The sequence below is a fragment of the Arvicanthis niloticus genome, chromosome 6 (genome assembly GCF_011762505.2).
Source record: "Arvicanthis niloticus isolate mArvNil1 chromosome 6, mArvNil1.pat.X, whole genome shotgun sequence".
Classification (NCBI taxonomy): Eukaryota; Metazoa; Chordata; class Mammalia; order Rodentia; family Muridae; genus Arvicanthis; species Arvicanthis niloticus.
This window is the reverse complement of record NC_047663.1, coordinates 4,230,129-4,249,708: the sequence shown is the minus strand read 5'-3', so window position 1 is coordinate 4,249,708 and position 19,580 is coordinate 4,230,129. Positions and strand designations below refer to the sequence as shown.

The window sequence follows — 19,580 nt, the reverse complement described above, 5'->3', positions numbered from 1 at the left end:
CACCAGCACCTTAGGGCTTCCTTATAACACCTAGCAAGATGCTTGTCCAAAGCCAGGACACAGGTCACCAGAGATGCAGCAAGCAACTGAGCACAGCCAGGGCAGAGGCCAAGTTAACATTAAGGTGAACTGTTGGGCCCAGAGTTCCACTGGAGAGATGCTATATGCAACTCTACTTGGTGTGCTTTCCTATAAATAATACTATTTGATATACCACTGTAGTGCCTTATACTGTAGTGCCTTATAGCTTCAGATATTTTTGAGTCCTTAAAAAAAAAAAAAAAACAAAAAACAAAAAAACCTGACAGCTCAGGTGTGAACTGCTCCTCAGAGTTCTTGACTGAGGCAGGGATCCAACACCCACAGCCCGGTTCACACTCCTGGTCCCTGCCCAGTCCTTAGCATTGACTCTCCTACTGAGACCTGCAGATTCATGTAGCAGAGCATTTGTTAAGCATCTGCTGCAGGCGCGGCCTGTGCTTGGAGCTGGGACTTAAATAGCTCCAGACCCAGTCTTGCCAGTGGAAGAGGCGGGTAAGCCTGTGGCAGCAGCAACCTGGCACAGCATCTGTGCATGCCAAGGACACGCTGAGATGCTGCAGAGGGGCCAGCTGGATGCAGGACTTAATGACAAGTCCCAAATGGAGAGGCTGTGGGAATGGTGACTCCCAACGAGGTAAAAACAGACTTAAGGACTATGGGCACACCAAAAGTCAAGGCCTGGGGTACAGTAAGACCAGAGAGCCCCAGGAAATGTCCTTACTGCATCCTGTGGAGGAGAGGGAAATGGACTCACATTAAGGAGTCTGGATTCTATCCTAAAGGGAAGGCTCAGTGGCAACTTAATGGGACTACACATAAACAGATCAGCTCAAATAGCTGATCTAGAAGCAAACTATGGCAGTTAAGAAAATAGTGCCCAGTTAATTGTATTAGTAACACTCACATAGGCAAATAAACACACAATGCTGGGGAGCAACCAATTAAGTACAGATAAAAAGGAGGCAAGGGGCTGGAGAGATGGCTCGGCAGTTTAGGGCACTTGTTGCTCTATCAGAGGACTTAGGTTTGATCCCCAGCACTCATGGTGACTCATGACCATTTATAACTCCAGCTCCGGGGGATCCAATAGCCTCTTCTGTCATCCCAGGATACCAGGCACACATGTGGTGCATGTACATACATGCAGGCAAAACATTCATGCATACATACAGATGATGTTTTAAAAGGAGGAGGTAAAAGGGGCAGGGCTGATATGTGTACTGGAAGGACCTGACTTCTGAACATCTGACCAAAGCCCTCGTCACTGAGCAGGCATGAGCTTGGGATAGTGAATCTGGAGGAGGTAGCTTCATGAGAAGCACGCACTGCCCTCCTTGGAGACCTCTGGGACTTGCCACAGGAAACTCCACTTGTTCCCTTCCCCCAACACCAGCCTAAATGCTACCCTGCTCTGTTGTTCCATCTTGAGAATCTGCTTTGGCAGTGCTTAAAAGGCTCCTTCCCTTTTGTCCCAAGTAGGAAGCACTAGGAGGGGCTGGGAAATGGAGTTGGTAGCCTTCAGTGTTGTTCATTCCAAGCAGAGTGGAGCTGATCCCTCAAGCCCTGGCCCTAAAGCTCTGACCTAAGGCCCTACCCAGGCCTATCACCCAAGCCCTGGATTTAGGCATGCACCCACACTCTGGGCAGCTATGACTCCTCTGACCACACTTCCTAGCTACGCGTGTAACTAGGTGGAGGACTGGCAGCCAGTAACCATGAAGATGTGGCAGGCAGAGGAGTTGGTGGGCACCGCTGGCCTGGCCCTGTGATCTCACTCTGATTAGTCTAACACTTTATTCTGTGTCCTCTTCTGCTCTCAAAACTGTTCCCCTTGGAGCTCAATACCTAGGCTCATGCAGACTCACCCTTCAAAAACAAAAGCTCCCAGTAGGCAGCTCACCCTGGCCTGGCATCAGTCCCATTGCTGTTCCCTTCTTTGAAGGCAAAGGTACTACAACAGAGACGGCACAGCCTCCTCACCCAGGGGCTCTGCCCAGGGTGAGCTCTAGCAGTAGACTTCAAGTGTGTGCTCAGTAAGCCAAGAGAGGGAAGTGAAAGGGACGCTCAGATGTCCTTTGAAGCATGGCCTCATCTCCCTAGGTTTACTCTAGGACCCACAATGGCTGCAGCTGGGCAGACACTTGCCCTTTGTTGCCTCAGGGCTGAAACACTGCTGTGCAGCCAAGCCAGGCACAGGAGGAGACTGCCCAGAGTCTCCTGAGCACAGCTCCACTGTTGGACCTGTGGGAGAGCAGATGAGGGAAGTGCAAAAGACACCAGGAGACTTCAGTCTTCACCCTGCTGCAAAGAAAGAGGAAGCCTCTACTTCGCCTACGCTTCATGTAAGAAAAGCAAACACTGTTGACCACAAACCTCGTCTGCACAACCCAGTGGATGCCTTTACTCCCAGCCGAGCTTCACTGTGGTACACAGTTCCAAGAGCTGTGGCCCAACTGCTCTTCAGATAGTCAACAAGCAGAAGGCTACATGCCACCACGAACATCTACTGCTTCACACAGAGCTCAAGGTAAAGCCGAGGCTGGAAGAAGCCTGGGTGATTATTGTTACCTCATCTAGAATCTCATATTTATTCACTCTCTCTGCCTACACACACACACACACACACACACACACACACACACACACACACACCCTAGAATCTTATTCACTCAGCACACTGCAGCTCAAAGTTCTTCTGAAAGGAACAGAATAAAAACCATATTCTAACTGTGCCCTGGTCCAAAGAGATCCTCAGAATTCCACCCCAGCTACCTCAGGCACCTGGGTCCAGTCTGGGGCTGGGACTCACCATCTTCCCCTTCTCCTTCTTTAAGAACCATTGTTTGACTTTTCACGACAGGACAGGCTTGCTGGGCTTGGCCACGAAGGAGAACTCCTAACTCACTCAGCAAAGTGTCCAAAGGAGTTTCCGGGGCTGTGGTTGGGTGGAGCTGGAAACACCTACTGGGGAGCAATCCAGCCACTAGGGTAGCTCAGAGCTGCTTCTGGAGTACCAGAGGAAGAGCTAGTGGCACAGGGACCAATGAGCCCACTGCAGCTTCTGTCGCCACCCAGTTCCCAGGTCAAGCTCAGGCACCTTCTAGCATATTAAACAGCACTGAGTCATCTTGCCAGCTCAGCAGTGGCCCACCCTGTCTTCACTCACCCAAGCAAGGATGCAGCAGCTGCTTCTTTCTGCCTCACCTCCTCAATCTTCCCAGGTCATCGCCCAGTTAGAAAGCTGCACATCATCACCCACAGACAAAGACAGTGACCATCACAGCGTGCTATCAAACCCCAGCTACCAGCACAAGGCCTGGGGATGAGAAAGGCCACGCTCCCAGTCCACGGGAGGTCGGTTTCAACCCCTTTCTGACTTCTGTAGTTTTTAACACACACATAACAACTGCATGCTTATGAGGGTCTGTCTGATAATTCCATACACACAATGTTGAGATCCAAAATTAAGGTGAGTAATGTATTTCCTTGTCCTTAAGTGTGTATGGGAAATTTCCAAGTTTTCTCATCATAAAATGTGAGGCTGGCTAGATGGTTTAGTGGGTAGAGTTTGACCCCCAGAATGCACATAAGTGGAAGGAGACAACCAACTTCCACAAGTTGTCTTCTGACCACTGCACTGCCATGACGGCATGCACAGACCCCTCACCTCAGCACAATAAATACATAAATATAAGTAATAGTAATAACTAATAATAATTAAAAAATCAGGAAGCCAGGTGTGATGGTGCGTGCCAACACTCAGGAGGCAGAGGCAGTTAGATCTCTGAGTTCAAAGCCAGCCTGCTCTACAGAGGAAGTTCCAGAACAGCCAGCGCCACACAGACACAAACTGTCTTGAAAAACCTAAGTAAGTAAGTAATAATAAGCCAGGCCAGCCAGATGGTTCCACAGGTAAAGCGCTCCACGTACAGAGCTGTCTTGATCTTTAAGGAGCCGCCACGGCATCTGCTGCAACGATGCATTATGCACCTGTGTCCTCGGGGCTTTTAGCTGGCATTCCGAATGATCGAAAGATATTGAGTATTTTAACTATTTTGGTCATTTTTGTTGCCAGGCTTTGTGTTTTTTTTGTTTGTTTGTTTGTTTGCTTGCTTGTTTAGTTGCTTGATACAGAGCCTTACCTTATAGCCCAAACTGGCCTTGAACTCTCGATGCCCTACCTAAGCTTGTAAAGTACTAGAATTACATACAGGCCTTATGTCACCAGGCCCAGTGCATCTGTGGCTATCTGTATTGCTTCTTTTCAGAAAGCTCAGTTTCAATCTCCTGCTCTTTGTTTTTCTGTTGTCTACATCTGTTTGTTTTAGAAAGCCTCATGTAGTCTGAGCTGGCCTCAAACTCTCTACATAGCTGACGATGACCTCACCTCTCCTGCTCCACCTCCCAAGCGCTAAGATGCAGACATGCCCAGCCACTGGCTTGTTTTTTAATTAGGTTTCTTCTATGTGGTTCCTTGTATATTGGTTATTATATTTTCTACATAGCTTACATATTTTTCTCAAAAACTTTTTAGTTTGATAAAATTGCACTGGCCTGGTTTTGCCTTTGTTTGGGGCTCTCAGTCGTCACAGTGTCGTTATCTGTAACATCTTACAGTGCTGCCCTATGTTTTCTATTGGTTTGTACTTTTTATTCTAATTCAGGTCATCTGAAGTTAATTGTTTATGATGGAGAGAAGGGTCAGGTTTCATGTGTGGGCACCCAGTTTCTCTGGCACCAATGTTGGTGTTTTTGTTGAAAGTCAGTTGGCTACAGACATGTGACTTCTGGGTTCCCACTTGTGCTTCAGTGCCTGTGTGACAACATCATGCTGTACGGGCTGCTGTTGTCCTGTAGTGTGTGCTGACATCAGGTGTGGACGCCCCCTTCCTCTGGCAGCGCTCATCTGCTCGGGATCGCAATGCTCATTAGGGGCTCTGTGAGGATTTGTTGTTCCTCTCTGTGACACACTGTTGTCACAGTTGTTCCACACTGTTGTGTGATACACACTTATTCCCAAGCCTGCACTGTGACAAGCAACACTAATCTAGAGCTAGAGTAAATTGCTCCCAAGGAAGACAAGCTCAAAGTGAGCTTCAGCTCACCAACTGCTCCTCTGCCACCCTGAACACTGCCACACGGAGCCAGGTTGCTCAGCCTTGCTCAAGGATTCTGGGGGACATCAGCTCCCTGCTAGTTTCTCTGATGGTAATCACAGTGAAGCTGCACACTGCACTGGGTAGCGCCCCCTTCCTGGTTTCTGATGCACCACATAAAGATGTTCTGTTCTGCATGTTTTTGATGATGTTCATGAGACACATTCACAAATGAAAGTTGAGAACAGTAGCAGGCAGTCTGATCCTGCCCTGTGACAACCACTGAGAGTGCTGTGGGTTTGGTCTGGCTTCTTCTGCATGCAATGTTGGTTATATGTGTCCCTCATGCCACACACACATACACACACACACACACACACACACACACACATCACACACACACACATCACAAAGTTAGTAACTGTTTTTGAATGGTTTATAAACACCTCATTTTTACTTTGTGTGTGTGTGTGTGTGTGTGTGTGTGTGTGTACAGGTGTGCTCACAGTTGTGTGCATGAAGTATTTCTCAGTTGCTTCTCTCTCTTTCCTTTCTTTCTTTCTTCCTGAGATAGGGTTTCTCTACATAGTCCTGGCTGTCTTGGAACTCACTATGTAGATGAAGCTGGCCTTGAACTCACAGAAATCTGCCTGCCTCTACCTCTCAATTGCTGGGACTAAAGGTATGTGCCACCATGCCCAGCTCTTCACCTGATTTTTAGGAGTGGGTTTCTCAGAGCATTGGAGATCATTGATTCAGCTAGACTTGCTGGCCAGAAAGGCCCTGGGACCCTCCTGCCTCCACTTCCTCCAGCAATGAAATTACACACCTGACTTTTACAGGGGAGTGGAGATGGGATTCAGAGTGTGTCATGTGTATATGGCACTTTACCAATTGAGCCATCCCCTAACCCTGGTTTTTCAGGACTACAAAGGGTGTCATGTGTTTTCATTACTCACAGCCTGTAACTTTTAAGCAGGCCCAATCTCAGTGCCCTGTGCACGTGCTCTGGACATAGCTCTAGTTCTCCCCTTAAGACTCTCTTACAAGTAGGGTTCCTTGATCCAGAAAAGCTTGCCCTGTGTTCCTAGGGTGGACTGTGAGGCTCCTTAGCAAGCTGTCTGTAACAACACAAGTAATGCCATGACATCACTGGGTGGTGTCCTAGTTTCATTTCTGTTAATGTGACAAATGCCCTGGTTAAATACAACTCTGGGAGAAAGGGTTTATTTGGCTTAAAATTCCCGGACGCAGTCCCTCAATTCAGGGAAGCCAAGGCAGGAACTTTAAGCAGTGAATCACAGCACATCCACAGCCAAAAGCTGAGAGAAATGAATGTACCCATACCATCTGCTTACTTATTTTGTCTTAGTTCGCTTTAGGGCCCAGCCCATGAAATGGTGAGCTCACAGTGGTCTATGAACTCTTACATCAACTAACAACCAACCAAGGAATCTCCACAGACATGCCAGAGGTCAGCCTGATCCAGGCAAGTCTCAGTTCTCAAGTCACTCCCTTCCCAGGAGTTTACACGTTGTGGTCGAGTTGACAGTTAAATCTAAGCAGTACTGGTGGCTTTCACTAAGTCTTCTCTCTGTGTCTTGCTGACGTGGCCTACCTTGTCTAGTCCTGAAACCCTCTGTGGGGTTTCCTCCTCAATCTCTGCCCTTGAAGAATCCTGTATCACTGCATTTGGCTGCATTCAAAGCCCGTTTAATGGTTCCTAACCCCTATTTCTACCTCTGGCATTAGATCTGATTCCCAGTTGATCTTGACTTGGGAAGGACAGGTCACTTCTGTTCCCTATAGCCTGGCAGTGGGACAGCGTGTGTCTGGCTTCCTAGAGTTTGATCTGTCCAGACAGGCCCACACTGAGTGTACTGACGGGGGCGGGGGGACATTCCCAGTGCTGATCTCTGCACTGGCCTCACTGCCATCAAGGCTGCCTTTCCTGAAGCATAAGAACACTTCTGCTCCATGAGCCTCTGTCCACACCTTGTGGGTTTTCCCCCACTGATTGCCATCCTTCCTACTGATCTGTAGGACAGAACAGACTATTTAGAGCATGTAATGCAATCTGCAACTTATTTTTAACTCCAATTCTACCTTTAGCTTTACACATCTTTTTTAAAACCAATCAAATCTATAATCTTTCCTTTCTACCATTTCCCCCAATCGGGTCCTTGAGTCCAGTGGGTGTGGGCTGCAGAAACATCAAGGACTAAGTGGACACAGTGTTTTCCCTGTGTGGGATGAGGAAGACCATGGGCCACTCCTGGAATGTGCTCTGGGGCTCTGGAAAGTGTGGGGTTCAGTGGGAAGCTGGAAGGACTATAAGGAGATGAGGTTGGGGAGCAGAGGCCTTTGGAGGGCTGTGGGGACCCTTGGGCTGTTTTAAGGGCAGCAGTTTCTATTCTGGGTGAGATGAATGACCACTGCCATGTTCTGGGCAGATCAGAGACATCTGACTTCCTTTGTGACACACCACCTGGAGTGCTGGTAAGAGCATAGACTGCGGGCAGCCACGGCCATGGCAGAAGATGATCTGAGAAGCTGCTGAGAGATGGGCAGCTAAGCAATAAAAGGCTCAAACCCCTACTCTACTTCTGTCTAAGGTAGTGCTGGGGCCTACTGATGGGCTACATGTGAGGTACGAAGAGCCAAGGCCGGGGGAGGTAAAAATATGGACTCCATCTTCTGAGCGTAGGCCACAGACTGGCCTCACAGCTTCTGCTCCCCAGACCTTTCTCTTGACCCCATGAACCCTTACACCCCTACTCCTCAGGATCTTACAGCCTTATCCCTTGGGTCCCTGTGATTCACATTCTCTACAAATCAGAACTTTACAGCCCTGTACCCCAGTCCCTGATTATAGCAACTCGAAACCCTGTCCATCAGCTCCAAGCTTTGGGCCTTCACAAATCTCACCTCCATTATTCAATGATCCATTCTTAGTATAATTCTCAAAAAGTGAATCAAGGGTCGGAGAGATGGCTCAGTGGTTAAGAGCACTGACTGCTCTTCCAGAGGTCCTGAGTTCAATCCCCAGCAACCTCATGGTGGCTCACAACTGTCTGTAATGGGATCCGATGCCCTCTTCTGGTTCTCAGCAACAAGATGCTCATATACATTAAAGTGAGTCAGAGTAGCTCACTCGGCAGCTACTGTCCCTACTTGGGCTGATCATGAGACTTCATGGCAGTCCAGGGGACAGGCCTGAGTCCTAGCTTCTATGAGCCCAAGCAGAAAAACTGCATTATAAACTGGAATGCAACAGAACCCCTGACCATGTCACAATGCCCTCTGCTTCATTTCTGCTTCCTGAAGCTAGCGCAGCATTAACTCTGTTAACTACAAAAGGAATAAAGAAATCAGTCATAAATCCAAAAGCACCATGTTTGACTTTGAGGAAAGTAACTACATAATTATCATCCTTACTAGGCAAGGTATGTGGTGTACCCAGTAATCCCAACACTCAGGATCCTGAGGTGGGGGATCATGAGCTAGAGGCCCACCTGAACTACACAGCAAGACCATCTGTCTCCAAGTCTAAACAACAACATCCAGAGTCCTAGGTACAAGACTGTAATAGTAACTAAAAGGCTGAGGCAGAGGACTACAAATTCAAGCCTAACTCCCATGCTACAAAGTATATTCAAGGCCAGGCTGAGTAACTTATCAGAACTCTACATAATAGGAGGTAGATCAGTAAAAGAGCATTCACCTAGCTTTATCTTACAGACTGGGAATGAGACCTTGAAAGCTGCCAATATCAAGAGTTCCAGCATCCTAGCTGACTGTGGTAGTGCACATCTTCAATCCCAGCACTCCGGAGGCAGAGGCAAGTAGATCTCTATGAGTTCAAGGCCAGCCTAGTCTACACAGTGAGTTCTGAGGAGTTAAGGCTGCATATTGAGACACTGTCTCAAAAGCAAAAAACATAAACAAAACCCTAGTTTGCACCATCTCATTAACATAAATAGGACTATCCAGAACACTGGAATATAAAGTATCTCACACACTAGGCACATCTATAGCCAGTGCCAAATGGAGTCTCCTAGAAAGGTCACTATGCATTTACCTAAATGGGAACTGTTAGGAAGTTCCCATGTACATTTGAAATAACATTAGTAGGCCCAGGCTCAGAACAGGGCTTCAGATGCTGTGGAGCTCCACGGGAGCTGAGGAGGCCATACACTGAGTGTGAAACCAGCCAAGCAGAAGACATTTGAAAGCTATGCATATTCAAATCATGTGTCACGGCGTTCCTACTCGAGTTTGTTTTTAAAATAAATTTTATTGTGCATATTTAAGGTGTACAACATGACGCTCTGGAAGACATGTAGGGCAAGTCAGCACACCTGCCATCTCCGTACTGACTCTTGTGCTCCCACGGCAGGACACAAGGCTTCACTGCTCCTCCATGCTCCCTGGCACACTTCACTGCTTAGCTGCTGGGGCTTTTCAGTGAGCTTTCACTGTCCTGACCTACACCTCACACACTGATGCAGGAGTCTAGACTCAAGGTGTTTCACGGTTCCAAATAATTAAGACACTTAAACATATTTAATCCTTTACTCCCAAGCACCCGCAATGGATAAGGTGAGAACATAACAAAGATGGCTGACTTGCCCTGGCTCTGGCTGACAGGAACACTTCTATGATAGTCTGTGTTTCACTACCATGCTTGCTCTCCGACTCTAGCGCACTTCCTGCCTGCTCCACACGTTATAGCTTAGCTTTCCCACGTGCCTACCCACCAAGTCAAATTACACAGACATTTTTGATGAAACCATTACTTATCATTTAAAAATAAATAAATGGGTTAGAGAGATGGCTCAGCTATTAAGGGCAAGGCTCACAACCAAAATAAAAATAAATAAATATTGCCTACAGAATATGCTACAGATGAAATTAGCACAGTGGCACGAAGGGTCACTGTTTCCTGTCTCATGTCTGTCACTGATTAATTGTCAAATTCTACCACAGCATAAAACAGTACCAACAGGGCCACGTGTACCAAACACTGTGTTCAAAGGTGCCTTCCAGAGAAGACTCCAGGATAAAGGGGGTGATACTGCTGAGATTCCAAAACCTGTTCCCATTCCCTGACAAGCCTCTCTGGCACCTGGACACCTATGAGGTTCTCATGGCTGCTAGAACAAGTGTGTGAGGTAGAATAATAACACTTTTATTATCAAAATGAAGTCAACATTAGCAAGGTGTCAAAACAAACACAGACCTAGTGCATGCCTTTGCCAATGTTATATGCTGCCTGCCCCTCCCCCTTCTTCAGGTTCTTATTTGTCTAGGCTGGCTTTGAACTTGCAACCAAGGAAGCTCAACTCCTAAGTGCTAGGATTACAAGGGTATGTCACCATGAACATCTCTTGTTTTATTTTATTTTTTCTAAGACGGGCAACTGACATTTGCAAGAAAAAATACGACACAGAAAAGCTATAATGTTGTAAAATCAACAAAGATTTATCTTATTCCTTTGTTTAAAAAAAAATCTATTACCAGTGTTGACAAGTGTCCCAGAGTGAGCACTGTATGGCTCAGGTTCCCTGTCTGTCATGAGGACAGACAGCCCTGCCACATTGCCCTTAGAGAAGACCCACAGTTCTCCTAGAATGCAGTGGCGTCCAGAGTATCCAGAAGACTCACAGCTAAAGAGACTCTCTGGAGGCAATGACAAAAGGCCTGGCTGACCACAGACCAGAGATGTTGGGAGAAATATCTTGTAGACTTCACTGACACGTTACTGATGCCAGGGAGACACTTTCCTCCGCGTCCGAGAACATACTGTATGATCCATGGGAGAGAATAATAAAGCTAATGCCGTTTAATCTTCACACCACACTTCAATTTGGCTACTGTAGTACCATTAAATATCTTTTAAGTGAAGTGAACAAAAATTTACTTTAATTAATTAAAAAGTTTTAAAAAATAAACTAAAAAGGAAAAAAGAAAAAGAAAAAAAAAAAAAAACCTCTTGTATCTGGAGACTGGGTCTATGCTGCCCTCTGCTGGCTAAATGAATACACTGTTGCTCGCCACAGCTGTTAAGTTACCTTTGAATGAGTTGGTGCAACCCTAATGTAGGAAATACATTTTGTGATTATGTGGCAACTCTCAGCTTCACTCTCCCTTAGGGTTTTTCTTCCCCTTCATGCTTTGAGACTGGATCTCACTTTGTAGCCCTGGCTTATCTCACACTCATTATGTAGACCAGTGTAGCCTCCACACTGCTGCCTCTGTCTTCCATGCCAGCCTCCCACTGTCCAGCAGGTGTCCCCTTGCCCAGGGTAACTACAGTCAAGTGTGCACTGAATGCTATGCACTGATTTGGCAAACACTGCAGGACCTTCCCGAGCCGTTCTGTCTGGCACTTTGTCCCCAAGTGTTAAGTGTGGGGTTTACTGAAGGACACAGGGCTGGCAGCACTGGAACAGATGACCACAAAGCAGCTAAGAACGGGGTTCTGAGGCTGAGGAGCTCCAAGCTCAGAGGAAGAATACAAAGAAAATTCCCCCCATGGGAACAGTAGAGCAATTGGATAAGGAAAGAAAAAGATATTTCTTGAGAAAACCAAGAACTTGGTGGCATGGTCTGGCATTTACTTTAGAGGTGACCTAGAAATAACAAATGCTGCACGGAAGTCGCCATCTCAAAAGATTATAACCTTTAGGGTGAGGAGGCCCCCTCTGAGATAGAGGACAGTTTCAGACAGAGCTGTGCAGAACAGGAGTCCCCTCAAGACCCAGCACACCTGGCTCCCAACCCTCCACTCCAGCTCTCCCCGTTACTTCACTCTTTGAAAACAACTGTGTGCCCAGTCAACAGCCAGCCTCATTCCCTTCTTAGGCAAGGAACCTACTGCAGAGAATGGGCTACAACAGCAGGGACAGAGAAAAGGCAACCTCAGAGTCCTCTCCGAAAACTGGGCCATCACACTGACAGGTGGGCTGGCAAGATCTGTTACACGGCTAAGAGACCAGAGGCTGCAGTCTGAGAATCCACCGGGTGAATTTTAAATGCATGGACCAGTTCACATGCCTCAGTTTGACTGAGGCAGAATAGGCACACTCCAGTCACCTCATCCTCACCACCACCATCATCATCCCTCCTCCCCCCCCCCTTTGGTTTTCCAAGACAGGGTTTCTCTGTGCAGCCCTGGCTGTCCTGGAACTCACTCTGTAGACCAGGCTGGCCTTGAACTCAGAAATTCTCCTGCCTCTGCCTCTCGAGTACTGGGATTAAAGGAGTGTGCCACCACTGCCTGTCTCATCATCTCTAACTCAAGATGAAATATGCCTGGGGTAAAGGAAGGTGACAGCCACCTGCCCTGGCCATTCTTTGAACACCCTCCTACCTTGCTGTCCCCTGAACCCCACCCCTCCCACATGCTTTCTCTTGTATCTCATCCCATGGTACCACAGAGGCACAGTTGCCTAAACCCTGAGACTCCTAAGTGGCAGCTTCTTGCTACCAAACTTCCCAGGCCAGCACTCGGGAGGCAGAGATGGGTGGATCTCTGTGAGTCTACAGAGTAAGTTCAAGACAGCCAGGGCTACACACAGAAACCCTGTCTCAAAAAAAAAAAAAAAAAAAAAAAAAAAAAAAAAAAAAAAAAAAAAAAAAAAAACAACCAAACAAACAAACAAGGAGTTTTCTGAGAGGCTAAATGCCAGTCCCAAACCCCCAGCTATTAAATAAAGCATAGACACTGAATAAACAGCCTGGGTTGTTTTATAAACACAATGAGATTTTTAGAATATTTCACTGATGGCATATCTTCCTGCACTTCCTTCCTCCTAGTTTAAACTGCATAAGGAATACATGATGACTGTACTTCTGTGGTCCCAGGGCATGCACAGTACATGCAACACAGAAGGAAAAATCCTGAGCCCACTCACAGCCCAAGAGGAAGCCTCCGTCCATCCTTGAGAACCGTCTCCAGAGCATTTTCTCTGAATTCAGCAGACACCCACACGGCCGTCCTGTGGGGAGGGTGGTATGCAGTAGACTAACAGCACTTTCTATGAGGTGTCACAGAAGGAGGCTGCACCTCAGGTTCTATCCATGGGTGAGCTCCACAGGAGAGTCTGTTTGAACAGAGAGCATTCTCTACCATCTCCCGCTGCCTGTACCTGTGAGAATTCTGAGGTAGATTCAGAGCTGAGTTCCACTTGACTGAAACAGCTCTTCACTGTTATCTGAAAAATTTTTAATGGACAGAGAGGCTATGAACCCATGAACCTATCACCCTACTTCCCCTGTGGTCACATCTTATGTGACCATTGCCAGGAACTGTGAATGCAATGAGCTTACCCAGACAGCACACCTTCCACGTAAACGCCCTTTCTGTTCAAACCTCAGAATACCTCACCGGATTTCATTTCTAAAAATTTAAATATTATTATTTGTCTTGTTTTGTTAAGAGAGGGTCTCTGTAACCCAAATAAGCTTAACTTCACTATGTAACTGAGGATGACCTTGAACTCCTGACTCTTCTCCACCACCTACATGCTAGGACTATAGGCGCACACCATCACAGGAGGCTTCCATTACATTTAGCTGTCAAGTCTCTTCTGTCACTTGCAGTTCATGGCGGACACTCAGTGCTCCAGGTTTCAGGGCTTGACACATGAGCAGAACCTCATCAGTTCCTTGGCTTCCATTTGTCAGCTGTTTTCTTCGGGTTATACGAGGTCATACAATTTAGATAAGAATAACATATAAAATGAGGTTGAATCTGGGTGGAATCTGGTATGTGAAACCAATCAATCTTTTGACAGCATCAACGGCCCTGAACACTGGATAAAGGAGAGTAAGCCAGGCTTCTGTGAGGTCACTTATTCCCAGACCCAGACTAGTCTTTTACTGGGGGAGACTCTTGCTCCTCAGCCTCTTCCGCATGGTAATTTCACTGCCAGTGTCCTCAAGGTAGCTCTGTTTCTGAACTCCACTGCTTTCTGCCATCACAAGATCTTTCAGACTGGCTCATTTTGTTATTTGTCATGCCAGGCCATGGCATCAACTACCTTGCTAAGGACTGGAATCTTTTGAACGTAGATGGTATTTGGAAATCAAGATCAGAGCTCCTGAGTGCACTGAGTGAACAACTGTAACTGTGAAGCTACTCAATACCTGCAGAAAGAGGCACCAGTCACTCTCTCCTTCCTACTGGACGGGATGCCAAGCACACACGCACCGTGCTCTATTGGCTGAGTTCTTATTGCTGGTTGTAGATGCTCTACATGTAGCTTGGATAGTGATCCTCTGTATCTATGTGCTACATAGATTTCCAATCCCATTGCCCCTCTTAACTTTCTTCCTAAGGGCTTTGGCTCCACAAAAGTTCACTTATTTATAGTCTAGTCTATCAAACTGGTCTATGACTTCTGGGTTTAGAGGAGTGTGACTTAGGAGGTAGTGTTCCCAATAAAACTAAAATCATCACCAAATTTACATCTCTGTGTCTATCTGTCTATCTGTCTGTCTGTCTATCTATCTATCTATAATCTAAACTCATCTGCAGTTGATTAAGGTACAAAACAACAAATGAATCTAAATTTCTTTCTGAATAGATAGTTAACTGTCATCAACATCTACAGAAATGTCACCAGGATCAGAAAATCCCAGGAGTCAGCTGCCTGGGCCTAGGTTGGACAGAAGTCACCTGCTCTCTCCATGTGAGAATTTTCTCATCTAGAAAATACATTTTTATACTTCACAGCCAGGCATGTGGTCCATGCCTATAACTCTAGCTAAGGTCGGAGGGTCCTGAATTTGAGAACCTGGGCTATGTAGAGAAGGTTTGTGAAGCAAGAAAAGGTAGAAGAGGGGAGGAGGGAGGGAGGAAAAGCAGATAATAGGTTACATTAATTTTAAGACTATACTTTATTTAATCAAATATAGCTGAAAAAGTACTTCAACATGTAACCAATATAATAATTATTATGATGTTTCACATATGTATTTAGTATAGATGTATATTTACTTCAGATGCTTAGCGTCTGTCACACAAGATGGGGTACACCAGACTATCTCATCAATTCGTTGTATATATATTTTTTGATATATATGTAGAGGTGGAAAAGTATTTAAAAAGCTGAAAGTCTATTATTGAAAAATCTCTTAGAAAGCCAAAACCAAGGATTTATTACTATAATAAACAGTTGTGTGTGTGTATAAAATATACATATATATGTATATGTATATACGTTATTGTAGGACATTGGTACAAACTTTCTCTTTAAGACTACAAGTCAGGAGGAAAGTCAGAACACAAAAGTCCTCAGCAATCAGTCCTGAGAAGAAAGGCCATGGGATCCTCCAGAAGAACTGCCTGCCTGGAGTGGGGAACAGGCAGGAGATACTACAGCTGGGTAGAGAAGGTGACGAGGAGGGAGCACAGACAGACAGACAGACAGACAGACAGACAGACAGACAAATGCTCGCCAAACCTGATACTTCCAAAGAAAACCAAAGAAATGTCAAACTGATGCAATCTGTGCTTCTAGGAAAGGCTTTAGAGGACAGACAGAGACTGCGTGGTCCTAGTCACCTTCTATTGTATTTGGGAATGGGGACCATCCTTACAGTGACATTTAAGACTGAGGGACTCGGGGATGGCTCAGCCCTGAGCATACCAGCTGCTCTTACAGAGGACCCAGGTTTGGTTTCCAACACCAAATTCCCCTAGAAGAAAGCCCCAAGCAGACTCCTGCCACCACAGCTATGGAAACCCCCAATGGCCCTTTCCGTCTGGCCAGGCCTGCTATGTAATGTGGCCTTTTATGCCTGGTTGCCACTAATGTCCTCAAGGCCCAGCTAATCTAGAGTTGTTCACCCCTATAACAGCTCAATAATGTTCACTAGATGGCCCACCGCCCTCTGCCTCCCGCTGACCTGCTGATGGGCATCTAGGCTATGTGACTTTTTGACTCTTTTGACAAGTGCTGCTGTGAGCACTCATCAATGTCTCCGTATGGTTCGTCACCTTAAACGACAGTGTCTAGCACTCTGAATGGTGTTTTCTGCTTTTCTGGATCCTAGCATCTTTCAAAGTTGACTCCAGAGCCTCTCTCAGCTGTCTGTCAACTGTGACCACACAAAGGAAACAGTGCTGGGCCAGATTTCTGAGTTCCCCTCTAAGCATTCTAATGTAATGACCTACAAGCACTGTTTTCCACTGAACATGTCCTATGAACAGCATCTGTGACTTACTGGGGGGCACCCAGTAAGTGTACCATCAGCTTGGTGTACATAAGTGCTGACCTTCCCACCAGGGAATGAACAGATGTTTCAACACAGCAGTTGCTAAGAGGATGCTTATGGTCAGGACACAGAGAAATCTGCTGTGCAGCTAGATTAAGGTACTCTATCGCAAGCACTTGCAGTGCATTTTAAAAGTACAGTTTCTAGCTCCTACAACAATCTTTCCAGTACTTTAAGTAGCTGGAAAACATAGGACATAAAAAGGAGGAGGAGAGAGATTATTAAATTGCTTCTTATTTTTCTCTGCATGTCTAAACCAAATTCAATTAGAAGTTTTTAGACAAACTTTTTAGCTTTCACACACACAAAAAAAGCCAAACATAGTGCAAAATTTAAGTTCACTTATGAACTCAGTTTTCTGGCAGCTCAGAGTGGGGCAGATGGGTGGGTGGGGTCTCTGCTGTGGCTGCTTGCAGCACATGCCCCCTTCTTGTTTCCTCCCCTTTCCTCAGTCTAATCACACAGCCCCTTCGTTGTAAAACCACAAGACCAGTGTTACAAAATGATGCACTCCACCCATCTTCCTCGTCAGCTGACAAGCAGCGGGCCAGTGAAGCTGTGCCTGTGACCTGGGGTTCCTGCCAGTTCCACTGAGGTCAAGTAAGACAACAGCTCCTTGATGCTGGTCATGGATGTTAAGAGGTGAGAGCCCTGCTTGGTCTAACTGTTGCGCTAGAAAATAAGGGCTGGTTCAAGAGTAAAAATGAAACAAAACACCTTTAAATCTATTATTTAAACAACTACTCATAAAGTTCTCCAGCTTTCTACTTAGGCTGTTTAAATGCTTGTTTAAAACAAACAGTAGATAGCAGCAGGGACAAAAGCCTTCTAGCTCCAAAAATATCCCACCAGGGTTAGAAACAAATCAGAGATCCAACAGTTAGCCAAAGCAGCAAACACTGTCCCATGTACCGTCCCAGCAGTGCCACGCTTAGCACGTAGCTCTATAGCAATTTAGCACTTGTTGGCAAGCCACTTAAACATCAACAAAAAATGTCAAAAAATGTGATTCTATTCGGCCACATAAAGGCGTTTGTGTATGGGGTGACAGCTGGACTCTGCCATCTTGCTTCTTTACTGCTCTGTGCCCATCCACAAGCCTACTTCACCCTCCATCAGGGCTCCAGGAGATAGCAGGAGCACAGGCAGCACTGTGGCTATCAGTTATTTCATTCTACTTACTCTGTTTTACATAAAAAAAAAACCTGCATGTGCATGTGTTCATGCATGCATGTGCATCCAAGTGTGACTAAGCACATGTCATGGTGCCCATGCAGAGATCAGAAGACAAGTGGGGGACATTATCTTCTCATCAGCACTTCGGTTCTGAGGACTGAACGCAGTTGTCGATCTCAGCAGCTAGCACGTTTACCCACTGAGCCTTCTTGACAGCCTTTCAGTTATTTAGCTCTAAAGTATCTGCCTCAAAGATTATCTCTTGGGAAAAAGCAGGCAGAAATTTACAAATTTGTAGCTTATTTCCTAGATGCCTGAAACTAGGTGAAATGCCTTTTTCCTGCCTCACAATCAAAGGGCTGATGGTTTGGTTGCTGTTGTCTGAGTCCTTGTTCTAGGTTTCCAGTAAATTCAGAACTTGAGAGGGAAGAGAAGAAACTCTTGTTCTCTCTTGCTATGAAGGGAAGTATCCTAGTGTTTTAGTGCTGTAGAGAGGACCCAGGGCCTTACGCATAATAGACAAATGTTCTGCCACTCAGTCACAACCCAAGCCCTCTTTGTTTGAAACCCGGTCTAACTATGTAGCTCAGGCTGGCCTCAAATACAAGATCCTCCTGCCTTGATCTCTCTAGCGTTGGAACTAGAGGTATGTGTCACCACATTCTGCTTCCCAGAGCTTTAAAGTATGTATTTGAAACAGAGGACACTGGGAGCTATCAAGAACATGAGAATGAAGCTGATGGGCTCAAAATGAGGGGTCAGATGGCTACTAGCACCCCTAGTTAACCACAGTGCTTACAAACTGATGTTGGGGAAATCTAACAGATCACATCAATTAAGCAGTAATAACAATTAGAACAGAAAACAGTACATAATGATAATCTGCCATATTGCAGTTATTAAAGAACCAATTTCTCCAAATTTTAAATTAGTATAATTACTTAAATATAATTATTGCCATCCAATTCATCAGGGACGCAAATCACTAACTCTCAGAATAACCTATAATTAAAAACTTAGTTCCAAAGCAGATCATCCATCTACCTGGCAGTTCTAACACTAAATAATCCCCTAAATAATAGAGCTGTTCTCACACGAGTTTTAGAAAGAACCCTTCTAGGACTAGGGCCGAGCTATGTTAGAGCAATTAATTGCCTAGCATGCTTGAGACGCCCCCCCCCACACACACACACGCGTGCGTGCGCACACACACTTTTAAAGAGTAATGACTGAGTGGTAACTGTGTGTGATCTGTAGGTGGACTAGGCTTCCTGATGACAGGAAGGAATCATATATTCCTTAGGAATAAGTGAAGGGTCAAGTGACCATCAGAAGCTATGCTGTGTTGTGTCATAAATGTCATGGACACATAACTACCACAAATATGTCATTTATTTTCATGAAGCTAAAGATGACACTCAGGTAAGTGCTCTACTGCTAGGCTATGGTCCCAGCTACCTGAGCTTCTCTCAACTGACTGTACCTGAACAGACTGTTTTCCTTACCAAACATAAAATAATTATTTTAGTGGATTCACTTTCAAAAGTCTTTAACATATTTGGGAGCACAGAGGCCTCTATAAAAGATGCCTTGTCGTCACAAAGGGATATAAGAATGCTGAGAAAGTAGGAAAAGTTCAACCATGGGCCTGTGCTCAGCAAACCCAGCAAAACACAGATGAGGATTAGTCACGGGGTAGAAGGCAGACAGACATCATGTCACCGTGGTTTTAACTATTAAGAAACCCCATCTGAGCACAACAACTGCATATGCTGCTGCTAACATTCCCCTCTATGGAATCAGCAGGATTCCTTGGCCAAATGTCCCTGGTCATGGGGAGCCCAGGAACCCCAAGTATTTCAAGTCCTGAGTGGCTGTGTGTGTAGTTGCTGGCCATATGAAAGACCATGCCTAGACCCATGGGAAATGGCAAAGCCTTCCCTCCCAGTCCAAGTGCAAATGTTGACAGTGTGTCCAACT

General features: G+C 45.9%; 1 protein-coding gene across 2 annotated transcripts in view; it reads right to left on the bottom strand.

Annotated features, from left to right (window-relative positions):
- Cyth1 (cytohesin 1) overlaps window positions 1–19,580 on the bottom strand; it is an 82,660-nt gene that overhangs the window by 45,609 nt on the left and 17,471 nt on the right. The window contains exon 1 of one of the 2 annotated variants that reach the window (XM_034505840.2): window positions 2,852–2,980. The exons of the other annotated variant lie outside the window; for it this stretch is intronic. Coding sequence (XP_034361731.2) covers window positions 2,852–2,882 — 31 coding nt within the window. The 5' untranslated portion in view covers window positions 2,883–2,980. Of the gene's footprint in view, window positions 1–2,851; window positions 2,981–19,580 lie in introns of those variants that run through there. 2 annotated transcript variants of the gene reach the window in all.